This window comes from Manis javanica, chromosome 7, assembly GCF_040802235.1.
Source record: "Manis javanica isolate MJ-LG chromosome 7, MJ_LKY, whole genome shotgun sequence".
NCBI classification, from domain to species: Eukaryota; Metazoa; Chordata; class Mammalia; order Pholidota; family Manidae; genus Manis; species Manis javanica.
In genome coordinates, this window is record NC_133162.1 from 27,828,953 (window position 1) to 27,844,355 (window position 15,403).

Sequence of the window (15,403 nt, forward strand, 5' to 3'; positions counted from 1 at the left end):
TTAAATTATTTCTCACCTTGCCTTTCAATAGGCCATTGGGACCCAAGATTTTATTGAAAATATGTTTTCCCACATGAGCATCCACAGCTGACAGGGGGTCATCCAGAATATAGATGTCTGAATTTTGATAGGTAGCTCTGGCCAGGCTGATCCGCTGCTTCTGACCTCCACTGAGATTTATACCCTGAAGAAGAAGAAAATTTTCTATTAAGTACTACTCCATAGTCCCACCTTCACAGAAGCCATTAAGAAGGGGTAAGGAAGAGATTTGCCTCAATAGGGTATCAAGGACTTAACAATCTTACAAGTCCAATTGTACACATAATTTTGATTCACTTAAATTATTTTAGATCCAATGCTTAAAAGTATGCCCAACTTAACATCTCCTATCATATAATTTACTTACGTACTATTTTTGTTCCTTTCTGCCCCATAAGAATGTAGAGCTCTACCAGGGCAGGTTTTCTCTATTTTGTTCATGGATATAACTCCAGCACTTAAAATGGTATCTGGCACGTAGTAGGTACTCAATAAATGTATGCTGAATTAATGAACAAAATCACTCTAGAGCTGTACCTTCACTATTCTTCTAAGATTTCAAGATCTCTGTGCCTAAAAGACTGCTCTATTCATTTTTAGTAATGGGAGGGAGGATGAAGACATCCTAAATACGTAGTAATTGGAATTTCTAAACAAATTAGGCAATATGCACATAATGAACAAAATGTGTCATTAAAAACCTATTTTTAAGAAAGGTATTTAATAACCTGAGAAAATATTGATATTAATTTTGTAAGTGTTTGAAGCAAATTATTAGAACCCTCCTCTGGCCATCATCAATATACAAAAGTAGAGTCAAGACACTGAGGCTCTGAATCTGTCTCTGGCCCTTCACCTGGGAGGTCAGCCTTGGGCCAATCACTGGTTAGTTAACCTCTCAGGTCCTACTCTCATTGTCTTTCCTTTAGATTACATAATTTCTATATTTTCTCCCAGGTACAAAATTTTAAGTTTCTGAGTTAATACAAAATACTATGTAAATTCATGTTTTCCAGTGTTTATTCCAAACATGACTACCAACACTGGCCAACTATTTCACTCCCATGTACTTCCTCATCATCTTCACTTTCTTCTCTTCACTATTTTTCACCCTTCAAGGTCTGCTGGTGTCTCCAGTACCTTCTCTCCAATCTCAGCCTGGTCTCCTCCAGGCAGCACTTCCAAGTCTTGGAGGAGTGCACAGGCCTCCAGAATTTGCTGGTATCTCTTTTCATTCAATTCTGATCCAAAGAGGATGTTGTCCTTTATGGTGCCATTCTGGATCCAGGACTGCTGTGGGACGTAGGCTATGGTGCCCTGGGTGGGAAGGATCAGACCACATGAAAAGCTGTACCTCCGGAAATGCAGAGTTGGAGGAGTGAGTGGCAGAAGTGAGGAAGAACAAATGGACTTAGATTTGAAGAAATGTATGTCAGGCTGAGTGAACATCTGATATTTATAAATGTGCTTGTAGTTATTGCACCAACCAGGGAGAAAGATTTAATATACTATTCACCAGTTAAGTACCCCCTTTTTTTGGCTCTCATTTTGTAGTCATGATCCTTAATATTGATTCTAAAACTGGGTTTTAGTCAGACCCCAGGGTGTTTACTAGGACCAAAAAAGGGCTAACACTGACAGGGGAAATGGTATAGATGGCATCTTAGTAGGCAAGAACCAAGAGTTTAGAATTAGGTCACCAGGCTGATGCATGGGGCAGATCAGTTTCAAAGAGAGATGGAGACTGACAAATGCCTGTGTTTGAGGATGAACTCCGTTTTGAGTTAGCAAGAAAACACCTCAAAAAAGGAATTAAGAAACAGAGTTGAATTTGTACAGTCTGCTCTGCTACCCTGCATGTTTATTTAATGCAAATTAGCTCATTAATGATTGGCAAATTAGGGAATAATGTCAGTATAACATGGAAGAAGTGTTTGTTCTTAAAATTTTTCTAAGCATGTTAGTGTAACACATTTGGGACAAGGTTTCTCATAATTAAAAAGTAAGGCTTGGCAATAAATGAGCATTTAAGAAAAAGACTAAAAATCTATAGACATGCCCTTTTTGATGCAAGTAGTGGCTGGTTAAATAATACCAAGTACTAGGATTTCCCCTAAATTTAGTTCTCTGGGGAAGCTGAGAGTGCTGACGAAGGTGCCATGACAAGATTTCCTCTCTGTTAAAAAAAAAGCATGATTGATGAAGATGTCTGTACCCCACATTGAATTTTTGTATTGGAAGCAAGTGCTCTCAAAGACCAGGCTCTCAGAGGAGGAGGTGGGAGGCCTAGGACTGATTGTGGTGCTGGGTGCAATTACTAGTGGAGAGTTTACAGTGCTACCATTTTTATTGTTTTTGTTGGTACCCTGGTTACAAAGTTATGCAAGTTTTTAATGAACTGTTCCAACTCTTTTCCCCTAGGTCCTGTTATTTTTACTGCACAAATCTGTAGAAAGTGAGGTTTCAGAAATATATAGTAGAATTGTCTATACATCACTATTCACCAGTTTTCAAACTTTAGTATGCATATGAGAATCACCTAGGGATTCATTAAAATAGGGAGCTCATTAAAAATGCAACTCTTAGAATCTACCCCCCGAGATTGATGATACATGCGGGGTAGGGCAAAGAATCTACACTTTATGAATCTACCAGATGTCTCCAAAACCTCACCTACTGCAACACAACAACAGAGTTGTCAGATTCTAGTCCTCAATGCATCTCCCAGAGGAGAAAGCAGCCCTAAGTGGCCTGCATCAAAAGTCTTCCCCTTGGCATTCCCTCTCACCTTGATGGTGATGTGCCCATGGACATTTTCCATTTCTCCCAGCATGGCTGACATCAAGGAGGATTTCCCAGCACCCACTGCACCCACTATAGCCACCAGCTGGCCTGGTATAATGTCCAGGTTCACACTGAAAGAGAGAAGTACATTTGAAGGTAGTAGTTCAAGCCACTTCTCCATGGGAATCTGGTATTAGAAGATTTTCCCTCAAGATTAGGAAATTTGTCTCAGATATATAAGACTTCAAAGTGCTTCTTTTTTTTTATAAGCTCTCAGAGACTAGAGCATGAGCTCTAACTTTTTTAACTTTCTATATGCTGATTGTGCCAAATGTATGGGTTTCAACTGGAAAAATTCTCTTGGAACCAGTGTAGAACCACTGAACAAGACCCTAGTTTGAGCCTGAATTCAAGTCCCAACTCTGACACTACTGAGCTGTGTGATCTTGGAAGGTCACTTCCTCTGGACTCTTATTTATAAACTAATGGGGTTAGACTAGATCAATGTTTCCCAGACTTGGCCATGATGAGACTAGCCATTTAATGAAATGCTTGCTGAAAGAAAGGATCCCCTGCCTCCTCCTCTGGAGAGGTGGCTGTGTCTGGGTAAGGAGGGGCCCACACTGGGTTAGACTCTTGGAAACTCTGGGTGCCAGTCCTATTATATGAGTCCCTAGAACATTAGGGACATTAGAGCTTGCTCAGTCTTTCTGAACCTGCCCATTGAGCTGCACTTCTTCTAGACTTAAACTAGCAAAGTGGGAGCTGTGTCCAGTCTCCTCTCTATAAAGGGAGGCCTTCAGGTTGGGGAATTTCAGAGGATGGATTTCTGGCCTGACCAATCCTGGGGCAAGCTCCAGAATCCATGTTAAGGCCTGAAGAAATAAGAGAGAAGTGTGGAAGGTCCTGGCTCTAACAGGGAGACAATAAGGTGTGCTCCGTTGTGACGGAAGATCTGGCCTGCTCAGGCTCCTGGTGCTTCTGTGTGCTGGGCTCAGTGGATGAGGAAGCGTGCTGTGACAAGTGTACTTAAGAAACCTACTGCATGCAGCAGTGTGGCAAGAGAGGGCTGGTTTAGGGCGGAGGAGGTGGCCTACAGGGTGAGTTGTGGGAATGGGTTAGGTAGATGTAAAACTTCAGATCTGAAGTTAAATCTTGAGACAGCTCTCTTGGATCACTTTGGGGAAAGAAGCCAGGTTCTGATATTCTTGAGTACTATTCTTGAATGAGGGAATGAACTTAAATTGAGTTTCAGATCCTGTGTGTATCCTTTACTCTACCCACAGACCAAGGCCACTGCCAACCCTGCACTGTGTCTCTCCACAGTCTGGTTTGTAGCTGGTTGCACACAGACCTATAATAGCAGAGTGGCAGACGCAGTGATGGGAAAGAGGCTCAGGAGTTTTGCTGTCAACTTGTCTCTCTGGGAATTTAGCCTGCACTGGCATTAACTGAACTTGTACACATAGCTCGTTTCCCATGTGTTCTGTTATATGGAATTTTCCAATAACAGGACTGGCAAGGAGAATCTGAAAGAACAGTAGGATGGAAAGGAAACAACTCACTTTCGGACTGTGGCTTCTAAATCCTGGTCCCAGGTAAAGGAGGCCTCGGAAAACTGCACAGCTTTGTCTGTTGAGAAAAAGGCCCCCTCTTCTAGTCAGATATAGGTCCTCACATGTCTGTCTGCCTTTTCTCAGCCCTCATGTGTCCTTCCTTCTCTGCTCCCTCAGCAAATCCTGAGATCACCTCTGTCAGTCAGGTGCTGACTTTGGACACTAACAGGATGTGGCAAATGGAAGCTCCTGGAATAAGACCAAAGGTTGCCTGCATACAAAGCCCTTTTTGCTTCAGGAATCCCAAGCTTGTTGGCAGCCCAGATTCCTGACCTAACACACTGCAAGTATATTCCCAGAACTCCTGTTGCCTAGTCTCCTGGTATCAATCTCACCTCTGTAGGTAAGTCCAGCCACTCCCTTTCCCTGGATTCCAGCCCCACTGCTCACTCTAACTGTGGATGTCCCCCAATTGTTAAATCTTCAGAACCTGCATGTTCTTTCACTCCAGCCTACTTTCCCAATTCCACATGCCATGCTCAATCCTGCCTTTTGCCTTCTAGATCCTTTGCAGGATTACCTGTTTAGCAGTCTGGCTAAGCAATCTGTTCTAAATGAAAAGACAATTTAAGTAAAACCAGTATGTTTACTATGCAAACGTAGGTTCAAGGTAAGTCCTCTAGCTCTCCCTTTTAATCAGTTTGCTGCTGCTAAGCCCTTGTATATCAAAGTTCTGGCGGCAGCACTGTGAACAAGTTTGGGGAAAATCTTCCAAATTCATTTACCAAAATTGCAGTCATGTCGAATAGCAGATGTGTCCAAGTCATCCCCTCCCAGGTACTTCTCTAGCCGTTCTGTGGAAACACTGGCCTAGAAAAGGGCACAAAGGATCTCAAATAAAATATCCAATGATGAGCACAAGTCAAGAGAGGATTTTGACTTTGTCATCAGCCTTGGATGTGGATGCAGATAGTTGACCCGCCCAGTGTCTTGCCCAGGATTTGCCATTTTCAACCACTGGAACCTCAGACCCCTACCACAGTCTCAGCCACACCTCAGCCTTGGGAGCCATCCTACCCCAGACAAAGGGAAATTAAGATGCTCTGTTGCAGCCCCTCAGAAAACTCGGGCATGGGGTGTGTCACCTCTGTTACCATCTCTCCAGTCTTTGAACTAGTTCCAGAAACTGTCTCCTACCTTCTTCTAAGACAAAACCCTAACTTTGGTCTGGTTCGGTAACTGGGTCCCTGCCAGGCTCCTCTTTAACTGAGTCCATGCCTGGATGACTCATCCAGTGTCCTAACTGAGCCAACCCCAGGACTCTACAGAAGAACTGTCCAGGACAACGTAATGACTTTGCACATCTCCACAGAGACCAAGTTTAAACTGCAGCTGACCTAAGCATTGGCTGAACACTGTGGTCTCCTGAAACATGAGAACTTGGGGGTGATTCCCAGGAGTTTTTACAGGGATGTTTCTCACCTGCCTCCTTATTTCCAGGGAGGCTGTCATGAGATGATTTCTCGCCACCACCTGGGTGTTGATGAAGTATTGGACTCTCTGTCTTGCCCCCTCCTTAGAGTGTGACTATAAAATGGTTTAGCTGCTGCATGGATCAGCTCCTCAAAAGCAGAGTGCTCCCTGCCATGTTGCATTGTCACGTGGCCCCTTTTGTTTCAGGGTCATCCTGTGGGACAGGGAGTGCAGAGAGCTGACAGCTCTGCTGAGCTTGCCTTTGCTATCTATGTAGTAAACTACCTGAATCTAAAAAGAGTGTGTTGTTTCTTTATTAGCCATATCTATCAGTCTTTCTTAAGACCCTCCAGGACAGGGAAGCCTTCTCCTAAACCCCAGTCTTCTTATGGCCTGAGCTGTCTGCAGCCAGCCTCTGGGATGAATGCAGATCCTTGCACTCACCAGTCTGCCACCTACCCAGTGAACGTCCTCCTAGTCAAGACCTGTCAAAGTCCAAACTCATTTTCTAACAGCTCAAGACTCCCAAATTGCATTCAGTTTTACCACAACATGGTGCCATGCAAGAGAGGGTCTATTCTCTCCCTTTGTGTTATATTTCCCTAATGCTATGTAAATAAGCCAACAACCTGGGGAAATAGGGGGAAACTGGGCTGAGAAAAGGGCTGAAAAATGTTCCAGGTGCCAGGGCTAATCATCATAACCTCAATAAAACCTTTCATAACCATTGTGCCGTAGATGAGATTTGTGTAAATATCCTCATTTTATAGTTTGGTAAACTGGGGCTCAGAGAGCTTGTGATTTTACTAAGATCAAACTTAATCTCCAGACATCACTGGAAGCTAGAAATGAGATATGATAGGCCAGTCATTTTGGAATCTGAGGCATTTAACCAAAGATAATCAATTAGCAGTGAGAGTTCCTACATACCTGGAGCATAGAGGTGATAACCATGGGAAGCATGCTCAAGGGAAAACGCAGGATATTGAAAACTGTGATGGAGGTAAAGGCCTTTTGTGCATCCAAAATGTTATTGCTATCCACCAGGGTGTAAACTGAAAATGTGATCACAGACACCTGGAAAAGCAAGGTCACGAGCATTTTATTCAAGCTCAAGGAGCCTATACTAAGTCTCAGTAAAACAGTATATTAGAGTTAGAGCAGTCTTAGGGATTATCTCAGGAAATACCTTGCCCGAGGTCACAAAGTCAATTAATGGCATTTCTGGGACCAGAACTCTGGTCTCCTCTCTCCTATATCAGTGTTCCTTCCACTATAGATCCATGCAGCCTCCCCAGGAAGACAAGAAGCCCTCCCATACATACCACTCCTGGATTCATGCTGAACATTCTGGAAAAGAGCTCTGGGCTGCCCAAGTACCAAATTATACACATGGGTGAAACTAGAGTTGGGGGCACAAGATAGGAATAGCAGCTTGGGGAGTTGGGAAGTGGGGAAGAGTTCCCTGGATTTGGGGGTCTGTCCTAGAAGTGGTGGGCAGTCTGTCTAGAGCAGACTCCTCTTCAGGAAGTTGACCCAGCCCACTGACTCCTGTCACTCACCAGGACTGGAGTTAAGAATAAGAGAAATACTATTATAGATTGTATCTGCCCAAAGGTCAGCAGGTTCTTGAGCTCTTTCTTCCGAAGATCGTGGATTTTGTTTTTGAATGAAGGTTCCCAGGCAAAATATTTCAGGATCTAATGGTATAGAAAAGAGTATACCTCACACTGTTGTCCTGAAAGGACACCAGGTGTGTCTCATCCATCCAGGTTTTTAGGATATGTCCCCTAAAACTTGGGGGGTAGAAATCCAGATTTTAAAGTATGATTACAGAAAGATAGGTTGCATTTGTTGACAACCTACTATGCACAAAATGTCTTATATACATTTTCTTACTTAATCCTTATAACTATTATCTATAACAATCATATATATATATGACCACATGCATATACACCTATACATACGTATACACACACACACACACACACACACACACACCAACTTTATATAATGACAATTACTGTAACCAATTGTCCCCATTTGCCTGGGACTAACGGTTTGCCCAGGACATGGGGCTTTCTATGTGAAGCCTGGAAAGTTCTGGGCAAACCAGGGAGAATTAGTCCCCTACTTTTGTAGAATTATGGTATCCATTTTAATGATAAGGAAACAGGCTGAGAGAAACTAAGTAATTTGCCCAAATTCATTAAACTAGCAAGTGGTAAAGCTGAGACTCAAAACCAGGTCTGTCCTATTTTTGCCATATTTGCAAAAAGGCCTATCAGAATTCTATGTGGAGAAATATTGGGGATTTAAAAGGGGTCTCTACAGAGTTTTCAAGAAGTTTAGGGTAATGTTAAAATCCATGAATTCAAAACAACATATATATTAAAAAATAACTTATTGATCACCCTTGGAAAATGGAATGTATTATTTTGAAAGCTAGTAAATAGAGGGAGAGAAGCAAGTATATATCCTGCCTATCCAGTACAAACTTTATTTTAAGGTAACCAGCCAGTGAATTAAAGATAAGTCTTCTTAAGGGGGGTATTAAGATTAGCATGCATAATGGGGGGGTTGGGAGAAAGGGGAGGGCTGTACAACACAAAGAAGACAAGTAGTGATTCTATAACATTTTGCTATGCTGATGGACAGTGACTGTAAAGGGGTTTATAGGGGGGACCTGGTATAGGGGAGAGCCTAGTAAACATAATATTCTTCATGTAAGTGTAGATTAATGATAACAACAATAACAAAAAAGAATGAAAGAAAAGGGGGATTACTCCCTGATAGGATAAAACTAACTGTAAATCAATGATTAATGCATGCTTTAAATATCCTTAATTTTGATCACTTAAAGGGTGTCAGATGATCGGCTATGGAGGTACATTTTTCTGATAATATTCTTCTCTCTTAAAAAAAAAAAAAAAAAAGCAGTTCCTGTGTGGTGACCTCCAAGGAGTTCTACACAATGATATAAAGGGCATATCAAAGTGTAGGCAAAGGGTCTGTTTGTGTTTATACAGAGGATCAAAGCCTAATTTGGCTACCCAGAAAATGAACTAAGAAACGATATGAAGAAGAACTTCCAACATCAGCACTCTCTGGAAGACTTATACCAGAAGATGATAATCAAAAAATCTCAACAAAGATCCAGGCGCTGCTACAGCTGTAGCTGCATTCATCCCACCGGTTCCTGGACTTGCCATGGGAATGAAGAAGGAGATATCTAAGCTGGCCTGTGCATACAGTAAAACAACAAATTTGACTGGATCTATACTGTTGGAACTCAACCAAGAATTAGGAGAAGTGCAAGTTGTAGCGCTCTAAAATCTTATAACTACAGACTATCTATTGTTAAAAGAACATATGATGTGAAGAGTTCCCAGGAATGGGTTGTTTTAATTTGTCTGATTTCTCTCAGACTGTTCAAGTACAGTTGGACAATATCCATTATATCATAGATAAATTTTCACAAATGCCTAGGATGCCTAACTGGTTTTCTTGGTTTCACTGGAGATGGCTGGTAATTAGATCTGCTTTGGTTATGTAACTGTATTCCTATTATGTTAATGTGTGTGCGCAATTTAATTAGTAGTTTAAAACCTATACATGCTTAAGTTACTCTACAAGAAGATATGTCAAAGAAATAATCAATCTTCCCATGTTTTCTTCCGCCTGCTACTTCTATAGCTTTTCTTCTTCCTTCCTAATTACAACCCTTAAATAGAATTCGTGCCTCATATCGAATTTCCTGAGTATCATAATTCCTCCAAGTGGTAAAGATACCTCAAGACAAATGCTGGGCATAGAAGCCACAGGGCATAAATCTGCAAAGAAGTAAAAAGCTAAGCTTTTCAAACAATATGGCTTCTCTCTCACTTACCAACTTTACATTTCCCTGTATGGCCCCAGAAGATGACTGGTTAGCCAGAGACGGGTAAGATTCCTCAAGGGAGGAACAACCTAAGACAGGCACAGTCGCAGGGGGGCCATCAGGTGAGAAATTGGGGATCAACAGAGGTGAGGCTTAGAACCTCACCCCCCTGTTCTGAGAGAAATCTTTTGCATCCGTGGATGTTTTATTGCCCTTGTCTGGCTTGGATTAACACTTAGTCTACAGGCACACACCTGATCATCTACATTTGCTCTCTTACAACACTAAACTATGTTTTCTACCTTTATCTTGCATCTACCTACCACTTCAGCATTTTATTTAAAAAAAATAATAATAATAAAGGGAGAAATGTGGTATCCACATATAAATCAAGTATAAAAATCAAACGAATATTCATATTTGAACTGATTGTTTATAGTTCATAATGCGTGATCAAAACCGAAAATTTCTGTGATGACTGCCCTTGTACTGTTCACCATCTAAGAACTTATTCACTATGTAAGAATTTGTTCACCATTTAAGAACTTGCTCGTTACGCTTCAGAAGATTGGAGACTGACGAGAATTAGGCTTGGGGTGGATTAATGATTGTGCATTGAGCACTGACTCCCCTATACAGAATTTTATTCTTGTTAACAACCATTTGATCAATAAATATGAGAGATGCCCTCTAAAAAAAAAAAGAAGATAAGTCTTCTTAATGGAATTCCAGTTAATCAATGCCAAAGAAATAATAGAATTAAAATATTTCCTTTTTGCATCCTAATAAAATAATAGATCAAGGCAATGATCATCAGGGGTTGCTAAACTTTTATAACAGTCGTTTCAGTGGTTTTCAGTGGTTTAAATCACTTAGAGGGCTCTTGAAAATGTACGTATGCTGAGGTGTCCTTCCTAGAGAGTCCAACTTGAACGGTTTAAAGTAGGCCCAAGACTCAGTTTTGCAAACTTCCAAGGGGATCGAAATATGCTGCCAGGGCCATAATCACTGGTTTAGCTGAAAGAATGGTGGGAAACCTAAGAAGGGATGAATCCGGCTGACAATGCCCGGGCTCCCTGAACTCTCATCGCCACTGATTTTGGAGGACACAGCACCACCTGAAAGCAGCCTTGCTCACTCACCACCTCTAGATATAACGACCAATTTACAAGTAATACAGGAAACAAGACAACCTGGTTTCTCCAATATGATTTAGAAAAAGGTGGAGGAGGGCAGCTACTTTTATAGATTAAAAGCACTATCAACAGAATGCCATGTGTGAACATTTTTTGTATCCTTATTCAAATGACTTAATTTTTTTAGGTGTGATAATGGTATGGTGGTTATATTTTTAAATGAAGTCCTTTTAGTAATACAAAGTATTTATGAACGAAATGACAAGGTATCTGAGATTTGCTTTAAAATCATCTAGCGGAATGTGAAATGGGAGTGGGTGGAGAGATGCAACTAGTTAGGTCATGCTGATCATTACTGTAGCTGGGTAGTAAGTCCAAGAGGATTCATTATATCATTCTCTCTACTTTTGAGTACGTACATCAATTTCTACGGCAAAATGTAAAAGCCAAACAAAACAAACCATTTAAGGTAAATTAATAAAAAAATGTTCACAAGAGGGCCTGAAATGGTAGGAGAAGAAACGGGAGATGGGTTGATGACTCAGGAACCAAGAGACAGTGCAAACCGAGGCAGAAATCTGCACCCTCTACCGGGCATGTTAAGGCCAAGAATGCACTGCTGCTGTCATTACGCACAGAGGGCCACCTACCCTTAGCTGCTCACCTTGATCCCACTGAGAATCTCATTCATGATCTTTAAACGTTTGTCTTTATTCTTCATGTTTTTTACCTGCCAGGAAAAAGTAAAACAAAATCAAAACAAACTTTTATGTGAGAGGATCTAGATGTGCTGCAGAAGCTAGGTACTGGGGGTGGCACCTGTGACAGTCACTTGGTAAGAACTTGTGCTCAGTGAGGGGAGGTGTTTCTCTTTACTCTCTTCTTTGCCCACCCTGCTCCTGCCATACCAGTCCTCTTTCCACTACGTGGCTGTGCCAGGCTCATTTCTGCTCCCACGTCCTTTGCTTGTCCATGCCCTCTTCCCAGGTTGTTCTCCAAAGGCTAGCTCCTTCACATCAGGCTTCTGTTTCAGAGCTCAGCTTGGCTGTCCTCTCCTCACAGAGGCCTTCCTTTCCTGACCCACTCATCTAAAACCACCACCCACTCAGCTGATATCGCATCAACCTGTTTAATTCTCTGCATAGTACTTATCATGACCTGATATTTTTCTTCTTTGCTTTTGTTTGTTTATGACCTGTCTCTCTACACCCAGTAGAATGTAAGCTCTATGAGAGCAAGAGCCTTGTTTAATTTGCTGCTGTGTTCCAGAAAAATACTATGTGCAACAAATATTTTTAAAATAATTATTTGTAACTACAGTATATGAATGCACAATGAATGAATGAATAAGCCACATACACCACCGAGTCCACCCACCCAACCTATGATTTTTGGCAGACCTAAGGACTGTCTACATGGAGCCCTTCCACTTGGTGGTAGCAGAGTTGAGTGCCAGGATTGAGGCTTAAAGTTTGAGTCACTCATGTGACTGTTCTGAACGGTGGGTTGGTATTGCTGTGACAGAGAAGGCAGGCCAATAATCACTGTCCTAAGAACAGCCCAGCAAGGCAGGGCAGAAGTTATATGCAGGACCCTGGGCAGTAATTCCCTCTCCAGTGAGCCTTTTCCCTCTAACATGAATGAGGATAGAGTATGTAAATCCTAAGAGTGGTCAGAAGATGAAAAGGGAAGATAGAGAAACCGAGTTCATTTGGGATGAAAGTCTTCCACCAGCAATTGCCTTGCCCACACTCCCACCAAGAGTTAGAATAGAGTAGGCAAAAGGCTTTGGACTATGAAGAAGGTGTATATATCCCCAGGGTAGTCACCCTGTTTCTTTACCTGAATGGTCTTACTCTTGGTGGCTAGTATCCCATTAACTGGGATTAGAAGTACCATCACCCCAACACCTGCTAAGACTGAGGGTCCCAGCTCTATCCACAGGAAGTAGATAGATAAGATAATTTGCAGAACATTTGACCACAGCATGTGGATGTAGCTGGTCACGTCCATGAGCTTCTGGGCATCCACAGACATCAGGTTCACAGTTTCTCCAATGGTGTACCGCTTCTTGGCCCGGTTGGACAGGGTCAATGCCTAAAGATAAAGATTGGGATTGGGATCCATGGACAAAGCCAAGAATACTGGGGAGTAAAAGGAGAAACTCAGGAAGTGAGACTATAATAGAAGGATGGGCTCCACAGGATGGGCACAACTTTCCAAGGGGCTGTGCCTCTTGCCTCCAAAATCACACACAGTGTTCTCTCTTTCTTATTACTTTTTCTTCTATAACCACCTTTCCCAAACCTCTTCCCCTTACACACTTCTTTGCTCAGAAAACTCCTATTTATCCTGTTAGTATCAGCTTAGATGGAACTCTGAGACTTCTCTGACTCCCAAGTTTGGGTTGAAGATTGCTCTCTTGTACACTCACATAAAATTCTGTGCTTAACTCTATTGTTACGTGAATCACACTGAATTGTAATTGTTTTGTTTTACTATTTCTCTACCAGATGTAAACTCTGTGAGGACAAGGGCTCTACCTGTTCATTTCACTACTGAATCACATGGCACACAGGAAAGAATCAAATACTGAAGGATGAAAGGGAGGCAGGGATAATGAGAGGAAGCATGTATTGATTCTGACCTTGCAGACTTTTGATGTAGCAATGTTACTTGGAGTCTTACTCTTATAGGGAGTTAGCAACCATTCCCAGAAAGGACAGAGATCTTAAAAGAGAGGAAAGCTGCAGGGTTCACATATTGGAAGCAAAATGACTTATTATTAGGAATTTGCAGGCAATATCTAGACCCTAAATCTTACAGTATGGGCCTCCTGTTCTCACATTAGGGAAATCAAAAGACTGATACCCACAGATCTGTCACTTACAACAATGCCTTGCATAAATGTACCCAGGCAAAAGACTTGGGAATTAGGCACTGAAACCGGTTTGTGCTATGCTCACCAAGCCACTGCCTGGTGTGGGTTACATCCTCCTGGAGGAAGGAGAGCCTTCTAATTCCTACAAACAAGTATATGGGTTATTAGCAGCCCTAGATATTCACTTCCATCCTCCTTCTAGAAGCTCTACTGTCATTTTATCCACCAGTACATTCTTCTTTGGAATAGACCAGGATTCTTGTCTGTATAGTGAAATATCCTAAAATGTTAGGCCACCAAGGTTCTAGAGAAACCAATCCACTCCTATGCCTCCCCTTTGGTATAGAAAAGAAAAGAAAAGAAAAAGTAACATCTAACTACCCTTCAAGGTAATATTATGCTTTTCTTTTCTCAGTAAATCTTAATGAAGTGGAAAAGTCATTGATTTAGTGCCAATAGCCCTTATCTGGGGCAGGTCCTGGCTATGTGACTGCAGGCATTGAAATGATCTCAGCCTTACTTCTCTGTAAAAGAAGGATAATGAAGTTACTGCACAGAGCCTTGAGTGCTTCATATCATTTCATAAATGAAGCATTGTCTAAACATATGAATTAATCAACTTTAAATTCTAGTTTACTTGAATGAAGGTCTCATTAAAGGCTTTGTTTTACAAATCATTTGTGGATTGTACAGTTACAAAGCCTGGAATATATTAAGAATCAAAATAGTGGGACTGAATCATCACAATTGTAAAATTATACATTTGTAGAAATGGCTTACACAGCCTGGTTAGTGACTTCTTATCCTGTAAACCAGCAGAAATCCAGTATCTCCAGAAAGAATAAAAGGGTTAAAAATTAAGTTGGAGGAAGACAAATTCCAGTCTTTGAAATAAGGGTATTTCAAAGTTCAAAGGATTTGACAGACTTCTGACCGAAAGACATGTGGATGATCTGTTTGGGTCTCTTGATGGGTCAATATGTACTCAGGGAAGATGAAGTCACATTGGTGTTGTAAGAGAGGAAAGTGAAGACCAGGAACTGTAAGAGAGACATCAGAGTGATGGAACTCTCTAGTGGTAGAAGAAAAAGAGGAAGAGAAGCCAATTGTTTAATGTTCTGGTATATAAAGAATTCCTATCTTCTCAGGTAGGAATTTTCTTCTCAGGCTTATAGTAATGGATCATAACCACTCTATTTTAATTATTTCTCTTTATTTACTTTTTCTTTATTGTTATATAATTGACTCCATTTTCATTTCTTATGGGACAAAATGAAACTTCACCTTTGTATCTAGGACATAAGGAAAATACAGTTGCCCCGAAAAAGTTAAATGTTAAAGGCAGCATATCAGAGGGAAGATGAGGAACGTATCTTAAAGAAAGGGAAGAGCTCCCAAGTCTGCAGAAGTCAGTGGCCAGTGTGAATTTATTTACAATTTGAAAAAAGGAGTCAGGCAGAGGAGGGGTTTATCAGCAACTAAAGATTAGAAAAATGTTGCTAGGCAACAGTGGGTCCAGAGGAGAGCCCTCACCCCTGCAGCATTCTAGTCCACAGCAGTACTGTAATTGGAGATGGAGGCACCCAGTCTTATGAGCCCAGTGTCATGTAGTATTTGGCTTAAATATTGGTGGTTTTAAGGTCTGTTCTTG

At 41.4% G+C, this 15,403-nt stretch overlaps 1 protein-coding gene across 1 annotated transcript in view; it reads right to left on the reverse strand.

The window, feature by feature from the left end:
• The window catches only part of ABCC2 (ATP binding cassette subfamily C member 2), a 56,903-nt gene that overhangs the window by 24,450 nt on the left and 17,050 nt on the right, over positions 1-15,403 (reverse strand). The window contains exons 10-18 of the mRNA XM_073240559.1: positions 12,714-12,968; positions 11,536-11,601; positions 7,415-7,552; positions 6,783-6,929; positions 5,165-5,249; positions 4,389-4,455; positions 2,828-2,954; positions 1,180-1,356; positions 17-184 (exon numbers count right to left, since the gene is read on the reverse strand). Coding sequence (XP_073096660.1) covers positions 17-184; positions 1,180-1,356; positions 2,828-2,954; positions 4,389-4,455; positions 5,165-5,249; positions 6,783-6,929; positions 7,415-7,552; positions 11,536-11,601; positions 12,714-12,968 — 1,230 coding nt within the window. The remainder of the gene's footprint in view (positions 1-16; positions 185-1,179; positions 1,357-2,827; positions 2,955-4,388; positions 4,456-5,164; positions 5,250-6,782; positions 6,930-7,414; positions 7,553-11,535; positions 11,602-12,713; positions 12,969-15,403) is intronic.